The 9,438-nt window shown below is 47.9% G+C and overlaps 1 protein-coding gene across 1 annotated transcript in view; it reads left to right on the top strand.

Moving 5' to 3' along the window:
- Positions 1–309: 309 nt before the first annotated feature.
- tmem65 (transmembrane protein 65) overlaps positions 310–9,438 on the top strand; it is a 9,276-nt gene continuing 147 nt past the window's right edge. The window contains exons 1-7 of the mRNA XM_030120319.1: positions 310–812; positions 5,319–5,363; positions 5,725–5,792; positions 5,857–5,911; positions 6,348–6,390; positions 6,607–6,712; positions 6,791–9,438. The exon at positions 6,791–9,438 is cut by the window's right edge and continues 147 nt beyond it. Of these exons, the coding sequence (XP_029976179.1) occupies positions 566–812; positions 5,319–5,363; positions 5,725–5,792; positions 5,857–5,911; positions 6,348–6,390; positions 6,607–6,712; positions 6,791–6,907 (681 nt within the window). The 5' untranslated portion in view covers positions 310–565 and the 3' untranslated portion in view covers positions 6,908–9,438. The remainder of the gene's footprint in view (positions 813–5,318; positions 5,364–5,724; positions 5,793–5,856; positions 5,912–6,347; positions 6,391–6,606; positions 6,713–6,790) is intronic.

The raw sequence follows: 9,438 nt of genomic DNA, 5'->3' as shown, positions 1-9,438 counted from the left end.
TGCCTCGCAGGAAACAGCGTGTTTCGATGTCAAGAATACTTTAAATTACTTTTCTTTGGGCGTTGTCGCTTTTCTTCGGGTGTTTCCGCATCTTGTCGGTCCTCTTCGGGTTCCATCGGGTCTTACCTGGGCTTCTCGGTCTTTTTCGGCTCTTTCCGGGTCTCATCGCTCCTCTTCGGCTCTTTCCGGATGTCGTCGCCACTCTTCGGCTCTCTCCGGGTCTTGTCCCTCCTCTCCGGGGCTTATCCTATATCTTCGGCTGTTTCCGGATATTGTCGTAACTCTTCGGCTCTTTCCGGGTCTTGTCGCTACTCTCCGGGTGTATTTAGTGTGTTTGCCCGCAGACCGGAGTCTCTTTCGGGGCTACGAGTCTGGGTGTTCAGCGGACGGACGGAGATCAGGAATGTGTTCCACGCCGAAGCGAAGTTTGAGAGAAACTGTGTGAAAGTGGAATATCTGCCTCGGACGTAGGAGGAACTCGGTTCGTCAACTCGTGCGGACACTGAAACGAGCCTCGCTCCTTCTTTCCGCCGCCCGGACCGGAGTTCTCCCGGCCGGCCGCGGCATGCTGAGGCTCGGCCTCCACAGAGCGCTGCCCGCCGCCTCGCACGTGTTCCCGGCGGCCGCACGGCCGGGCACCGGGCGCCACGCGCCGCCCGGCCGCTCGATGGGGACGCACGGGAGGAACGAGCCCAGGGAGCCGCTCCACTCCCCGAAGAGGGCCAAAGAGTTCATCTACCGGCTGCACCCCGCCGAGAGGACCCGGCTGCTGCACGAGCTGCAGAGCTTCGAGTCCATGGCCATAGCTCAAGGTAAGGGGGGTGACCACGCCCACGAAGTGGAGAGGGGGCGGGGCATCGAGACAGGTGGGGGACTGGTTGAACCACGCCCACAAAATAGAGGAGGGGGGGGGCATTTGGGTTAGATGGTGCAGAGAGGTGGGGTGCCAGAACAGGTGGAGCAGAGGGGCGTGGCATCGAGACAGGTGGGGAAGGTGTTTAGCCACGCCCACAAGGTGGAGAAGGGGCGGGACATTGGGGAAGGTGGAGTTTTGATTTACAGAATAATTGTCCGTGCTGTTTTGAGTTCTCGATAACGTTTCACCTTCAGGTTTCATGCAGTTTATCCCTCTGGGCCGTCGGGGTCTCCCGCCTGGCCTCATGAGTGGAGCGGCCCGGAACCACTGTGTGACTGACGGTGGCTGTGTTTCACGCTGTAGCTCCACCTGTTGTAGCTCCATCTCGTCACATGACAGGATGAAGCCATAAAAATAAAACCGGACGAGTCCACACGTCAAGTCCAGGTCCAGACTCACTGCGCTTCGTGACCAGTGAGTCCAAAAGTCCAGTCAAAAAGTCATGAAACCGGGACTCCAGTCTGAGTCCGAGTCCCGTCTGGTGTGAAGTGCTGAGCTGCTGCTAAAGCAGGGAGATCCGCTGATCCTTGTGGTCCCAGTGTGGAATTCTGAACGGATCACTGCTTGATCAGTACTGTCCTCCAATGAAAGCGTTGCCACTGATCACCCAGAGGGAGCGAATGAAATGCTTCCAGCGGGTGGAATGATCATGGCGCTCACACGGTGGAAGCGTTTACATGAGGGTTTTAATCTTCAAAATGACCTTCGGAACACCTAAATCCACATGAAAAATGAAACTAAAACTGATCACTAAAGTGTCTGGTTTATTCTGACTTTAAAGAGGAATTAAATGGTTCCTGTTTCATTCTGCTTTAAAGGAATACTCCACCCAAAAAACGATTTGGCCTCATTTTCTACTCACCCTCATGCTGAGAAACACTCTGGAGCACTTTTTTGAGTTTCAAATGCAGTTGGAGATGTTTGGGGATTTTCGTTGTCAACAAACAGGGACCGACAGAGCCCGACAGAAAAAACGGTCCATAAAGTCCACAAAACATTCCCATTTTCCTTCATACTGCTCGTCCGCTGTAATCCAAGTGTCCTGAGCGCATAACGTCCATAATTAATTCTTAACGAGGTCATTTAGTACATTTCAAGAGCCCAAACAGTGCGCTCTCGTACAGCTCCATTGCATGTCTGCACGTGCACCCTGAACTACGGAAGCCGCGGCAGACCAAGCAACACGCTTGCGCGCTTTCAGCTACTACTTTTCTAAATTGCAAGCGTAGAAGAAGAAGTTCCGCTGTTTATATTCTGCTGTGAGTGACCGAGCTGTGGACAATCACAAAAGTGATTGGCTGCTGTTTTAAAGCTTTGAATTCGGTGTCCTGCTGAAAGGGCACAAGCGTGTTGCTTGGTCTGCCAAGGCTTCCGTAGTTCAGGCTGCGTGCAGACATGCAATGGAGCTAGGGATGTGCCAATTTACGATATAATCGCGATTTACGATATTGGACAGCCGAGATTATCATATCACGTCATTTACAAGATATCGTCTGTTTCATCTGGAGACAAGCCCGTTACCGAAACAGCTATTGATCTTACCCAAGGTGTCAAAGCCTCTGCAGCAAAATGTACTGCAAACCACCACAAAAGTCCCAGATCCATAGAAAACCCCGAAAGTAAGTCATTTTATGCCAGGATGATTAAAACGAGGCATTAACGCGTTCGGCCCGACAGACACTGTACCGCCCCCCTCAGCGCACCTCCGGACACAAAACGCAACAGAACCAGAGATCCGTCTGCTCCATCCCAACGTACTGGGCCTCGCGTGAAACTAGAAAACCTGCTCTTTAAGAGACACCAGGCAGAATCTTCTCTGAGCCGACCGCCTCCCGTCAGCGGCAAAACAAACCCAAAACCGATCTTTACATTTCACAGCCAGCGCCTCAGATTGCACGTTTCTCTCACACTTCTTCGCCAAATCTCAAAGCTATTCACACCAAACACAACATGTTTTATTTCCTTACCGTTCTGTGGTCATTTTCCATCTATCCACGCTCTCCTCTGACCAAAACTAACTTCGTAATCCTCTGCAGTAGTGACAGCGCGTCACGCGCCTGAATGTTATTGTCGCCATCTTGTGGGCTTGTCGTTAATCTTGGGAGTTTAAATAAAGTTTGTTGACATTCGTTCGCGGCTGGTGAGCGTTCATACGATATGATACACATGACTGAGGCATCATCCAGCTGGGAGACATGTTTTAGCATAACCGTACGAGCGCCGCCGCCATCTTGGTTCTAAAAGACGCAGCAGTGCGCACCGCAGAGCGAGACACACGCGACACACACAATCAGTGATTGTTTCTGTGATATTTGGCAATTTTTTATTCTGAAACGTGCACATTTATCTTCATTGTGCGTTTCTACAGCTTATTGCACATTGTTTTTGTTTTTTTCTTCATGTGTTTACATGTTGCAAAGGGGATTTTTTTTTGTTTTCCCTGTCATATAATTGGCTATTTTTGTATTGATTTTATTATTATAAATATATTTCAGTTGGAAACTAAATGCTATGGCTCAGTCATTTATTAAAAAAGTATTTTGTACTGTGCACAACACTGTGCAAAATTATAAGTTTCTGCACAAAAACTGCAGAAATGTATGATATAGTGGCTAAATATCAGAGCCAAAGGCTGCATTGCATACAGATTCCTGTAGTGGAAATTAAAAGTATTTTAAAGTCAGATTCCTTTCAAATAAGTTATAAACCTACTTATTATAGTTTGCCATAGGTTGGTCTCCAAATGGCCAAATGAAGGGTTCTCCTGGTTCTATCCAAAGTAAACACTATAAAATCTGTGTGCTTTATGCTGATCTCATAAAAACCTGGTCCAGTTGTAGTCCAGGAGCTGCTGAATGCAGTCAGTGGCAGCTTTATGGCTGCTTCATTGTTATCATGGTGTTTTTCAGTATGGAATCTGGAAAAAAAAAAAATAGGCGAGAGTAAAGTTTCATTTTTTCCCTCTACTTTATCAAAATGTGCTCAGGCATGTTAAAATGCACAGTGTTGTTGACAGATATTGATGGATTTCACAATGTTTTGGGGCATTTTCAATAGAATTAAAAGCAACGCGCCAAATATCGTGATAATATCGTGAATCGTGATATTTTGGGCCACCAATATCGTGATATCAAATTTTCATATCGGCACATGCCTAAGTGGAGCTGTAAGAGAGCGCACTGTTTGGGCTCTTAAAATGTACTAAATGACCTCGTTAAGAATTAATTATGGACGTTACGCGCTCAGGACACTTGGATTACAGCGGACGAGCAGTATGAAGGAAAATGGGAACGTTTTGTGGACTTTATGGACCATTTTTTCTGTCGGTCCCTGTTTGTTGACCACGAAAATCCCCAAACATCTCCAACTGCATTTGAAACGTCAAAAAAGTGCTCCAGAGTGTTTCTCAGCATGAGGGTGAGTAGAAAATGAGGCCAAATCGTTTTTTGGGTGGAGTATTCCTTTAAGCTAATTCCAGTGGTCTGCTCATGCTTGCTCCCTTGTCCTATTCCAAGATGGCCGCCTGACAAGAGCGTTGGACTTGATGAGAGACGATCTTTTGACAGAAGAAATGGATATAATGGAAAGAGCAGATGGAGCAACCTTTTTACAGCTGGATCATCAAAGTTAATCGAGAAAGAGAAGAAGCAGGAAGCGAAGGTCGTTTACTTCCTGCAGATGTAACCGCGTCACTTCCTCCTCGTGTCCAATCACAACTCTTGGTGGCCTAAAAACCGTGGCCACCATCACCCTGGTTCAAACCGTCCCACCGTCCGGGACGGATCATGGACAGTATCAGTCGAGGGACGTCGGCGAGCTTCAGACTCTGCTCGGACTCTTCTGCCTTCTGGAATCAGACGGAGCTCCTTTGAATTATTATTCTGAGAGAAGATCAGATCTGGTTTCACACGGCAGAAGAACGTCTGAATAACGGTGTTTTAAAAATGTACCAATGTTTTCATTTTGAAAAGGCAGCAGAATGGGCAGACCTGTTTACTACTACTGACACACTACTGACGAACTGCTGAACACCTGCTGACGAACTACTGAACAACTACAGAACAACTTCTGACAAACTACTGAACAACCGATGAACTACTGACCAACTGCTGACTAACTACAGACAAACTATTGACAAACTACTGAAAAAGCTGAATGTCTGACGAACTATCGAAAAACTACAGAACAACTTCTGATGAACTACTGAAGAACCTCTAAAGAACTTCTGATGAACTACTGCCCAACTACTGCCAAACTGCTGACGAACTACTGAGCAACTACTGATGAGCTGCAGAACAACTACTGACACACTCCTGAAAGCCTCCACCAGTGTATCAGTCCAGCTGTCTGTTGCTGCAGATGTTTGACAGATGTTGAGGAAACTTCTCGTGTTTCTCCTCAGAGACGCAGGAGTCCTCGCCTCCGACGGCAGCCCAGATCAGATATGGTGAGAGAGGAGCACACACACACCCACACACACACACACACACACGCACACGCACGCTTATGACAAAACACCGTAGTTTATTGGAGCGTGTGCTGCTATTTCATGCTGTTATGTTGTTTTATCACAGTTCCCAGTTTGTCTGATGACCTTTTGACCTTTGGCCAGCGGGTTTGGAATCAGTAACATTGGCAGTGAATTAAATCTTCAAATTATTTGCTGGAATTAAGATAGTGTAGGAAGTATTGAGTGGTACAGCTGTATATCGGCGCCACCATGTGGTGGGCGGAGACGCTGCAGGACATTCACTCCGGCCGAATCGCCTAAATGTCAGTGTCCCGTCTCGTCCTTGGTGTTGTTGCAGTCCTGTTCCACAACGCTCTCCCGTTCGTGGGGTTCGGCTTCCTGGATAACGCCATCATGATCACGGCGGTGAGTGGAGGAACGCTGGGGCCTCGGTTCTCCGGACCAGACGCTAACGTGTGTCCTCCTGCAGGGGACGCAGATCGAGCTGTCCATCGGGGTCACGCTGGGGATCTCCACCATGGCGGGTAAGACCAGAGGAACCCGCCCACAGGAGAACCGAAGCACTCATCAGAACCCACCACCGGTCTGGTCCTGGAGTTCTATAGACTGAATGATGTCCTCAGCAGTGAAGGGACTTTAATCAGCCTGAACGGGAGGTGCAGTGGTTCGCTCTCACCTGTCACCTGATGGATGTCTCCTAATCAAGACATCCGAGTGTCTTGATCAAGACGTCTCAAGTTTTCTGATCAAGACGTCTCGAGTTTTCTGATCAAGACGTCTCGAGTTTTCCGATCTAGACGTCTCTAGTTTTCCAATCAAGATGTCTCTAGTTTTCTGATCTAGTCGTCTCGGTCCTTGAGTTTTGTGATCAAGACATTTCGAGTTTCTTGATCAAGATCTCTCTAGTTTTCTGATCAAGACGTCTCGGTCTCTGAGTTTTCTTCTGTCCTTCTCCTGCAGCGGCGGCGTTGGGGAACCTGGTGTCGGACTTGGCCGGTCTCGGGTAAGAAGCAGCGGTCGACACTTTAAACTTCGTCATCAAGCTGTCCTCCCTGGTCGCTGTCTTGTAGTGATTGTGTGTAGAAAAGGAGGAGATTTGTTTGGGTTGTGAAGGTTGGTTGTTAGAGAGGAGAACTTCTGGCTCCTGGATGTTCCAGTTGGGTTTTCCTGGCTGCTCATGAGAACCTGGAGGAAGCAGCTGACGTTCTGACTGCTTCAGCCTGGCAGGGTACGTGGAGGCGCTGGCCACCCGGCTGGGCATGCAGGTTCCCGATCTGACGCCCAGACAGGCCGACATGTGGCAGACCCGGCTCAGCTCGCACCTGGTGAGGTTCCCCCCGACCCCGTGACCCGGGACCGCCGGTCCGCCAGCCGCCGTAACGCTGTGGTTGCGCCCCCTGCAGGGGAAGGCCATCGGGGTGACGCTGGGCTGCCTGCTGGGGATGTTCCCTCTGCTGTTCCTCAGCGACGACGACAACAAGGAGACGGAGACGAAGGGCGGCGGCGCCGCGGCGTGCTAACCGGAGACCGCCAGCCGCTTCACGCTGCTCGAGGAAACTTCCGTTTCCTCCTCTTTTTAAACGACAGTAGGATTTTTAAAGTTGTGTTTGACCTCCGGCCCTCAGGTCGAGTCTTCAGACTCAGGAGCTGAAGCTTCTTCACTGACCGACTAACGAACCTTTATTTTTTTATCACTGAGCTGTTTCCAGCTGTTTTCAGCTGTTTGGAAGCAGGAACCAGCGACACTAAAAGCAGATTCACTTTTTAGAATATATTTTCATTGATCGGATGAACTTTGCAGTGTTTTTATACGTGTTGTCCTCCAGGTGGCGCCGATACTTTACACAGACGTGGAGATCAAACACTAGACTTTATTCATGTGGGTTTAACGCTGCATAAGGAAGTGGTCTTCAGTAGAAACCGGGTTTGGTTTGGAGCCTGCTGTGGTTTCCGTGGTAACGGCGGCTGTAACGCACAGTCTGAACCGCAGAACCGTCCGCCGCCTGGTTTCCAGCTCCACTCGGACCGAATCCTCGCGCTCTCATTTGCACTAACGCTGGGATTCTGCCGAGCTCCAGCGTGTCAGAGGGTCCCGGATCCAGACCCAGGTCCAGGTCTGGCCTCTGGACCCCGGTCAGACTGACAGGCTGACGCTTCTCTTCTCTTCTTTTACTTTTTAATTCACTTTCCAACGTGTGAGTTTCAGTCTGAGCAGCTTCCCCGTTCAGAACCTGCAGAACCGGAACCGCACCGTCTGCAGAACCAGACTCAGAGTTCACCAGACCTGCACCGCAGCGATCCAGGACCAGCTGAAGAGTCCTGATCTGGTTTTGACTCTTTTCAACTTTATTTCTAGAGACTTTTGAAACGACCAGAACTGATCAGAGTTCCGGGGCCGTGTCCGGGGCCGAGCAGATACTCGACTCTTGGTGTGTTTATAAAGGATTCCCCAGAACAGGAAGAGACGAGAGACCTAAAGAAGGTGCAATAAAACGCAGAGGACAGCAGACGAAACACTAAACAGTCGGAACGGGCCGGAAGATTATTTTTTAGAAAAAACTAACGTCACACACTGATGCAGATTTAATTTTTCCTACACACACTCCTGCTCTGCTCGGGTTGATACGATCAAGTCAATTTAGATGCAAAGAAAATGAAAATTACTTTAAATCATTGAATTAAAACATGGAGGAAATAGAAGCACTTAAAAGACGAAGGGTTTTCAAACCGGAGAGTAGAGAGTAAGAGTATTGATATAGAGTATTGAGATGTGGGCTGTGTTGGGATCCAGATGTCTGATCAGCTGATCTGCTTCATATCAGTTAAAATTAATTAAAAAAAAAAATGCTGATATTTGAGAAATTAGAATTAATCAGATTTTCTGACTAAACTATGAACAAAAAAGAGAGATTTGTTTCTGCTGATCAATTATTCCTGTTGGAAATGTTCTTTACTCCTTTAAATGTTTGAAAACCCTTTTTTTTGTTTGTTTTTGTTTTTAAGGAGCAGTTGTCTTGCACTTTTTATTTTTATGTTAAGCCCATGAAGAAATTACTTTTAACAGCGATAAAAGAATTTTATCAGATGTTTAATGACTCCGTCTGCAGCTCGGATGAACCGTGAAACCAGTCGCGTTCAGCTTCTATTTGATTTAATCGCTTATTGTTTACACTGCCTGATGTAGAAAAGTCCACATTTAGAGTTGTGTGTTTTATTCAGAGGATTGAATTTAAATGTTTTTTGATGCCTTGAACTGATCAATAACTTCATTTCTTGACTTGAAGACTTCGACTGTTCCCCGTTTAAACCCACCTGATGGTGAAAGGCGGATCTTCTCACAGAAACAGAAACAAGGAGACAAGTTTAATCCTCTTCATGAGAGAAACTCGCCTGGTAACCCAGCCCCGCCCACTCGTCCACATCTGGATTGTGGAGCTGGCCTCGGTCTGGACAGGAGCCATAGAAGCTCCAGCAGGGGGCGTCGGTTCCTCCTCTGACTGACAGGTACTTCAGCCAATCAGCGCTTCAAAACAAATACGTCATCAAAATGCGTTAGCTGCTCTCAGGGTTAGCTTTAGCTCATTAGCTCTAGCTTCCCCACACGCAGAGACACACGAAAACGTCTTTTCCTATTAGAACCTTATCCAGGCGCAGAGTCTTGCTCTTGCTTGGTTGTTGTAATTCTTGGTATTTCGGCTATAACTTTACTTATTACAGCTTTCACACGATGGCTAAAGTTAAAGTCCATAATCTCCGCTACGCGCAGCACTTCCGGTTTAGCCGCCGGAATTCGCCAAGAAAATTTAAAAACAAAAAGCGGCAACGCTGATTGGCCGAGTCGAACCCGCTTCTGTGGCTCCGACCCAGACTGAGTCCAGCTCCACAATCCAGACTGCAGGAGGAGTGGGCGGGGCTGGGTTACGAGGCCGGGAAGTTTTCCTGGATCGTCTCACATGTCTGGCCTTTATTTTATTTTATTTTATTTTATTTTGTTTTGTTTTTTAAAAGAGGACCCTGTTCTCTCTGCTGCCAAATAATTTTGCTTGATTGT

The sequence above is a fragment of the Salarias fasciatus genome, chromosome 22 (assembly GCF_902148845.1).
Source record: "Salarias fasciatus chromosome 22, fSalaFa1.1, whole genome shotgun sequence".
Classification (NCBI taxonomy): Eukaryota; Metazoa; Chordata; class Actinopteri; order Blenniiformes; family Blenniidae; genus Salarias; species Salarias fasciatus.
This window is presented reverse-complemented; position numbering and strand designations above follow the sequence as displayed.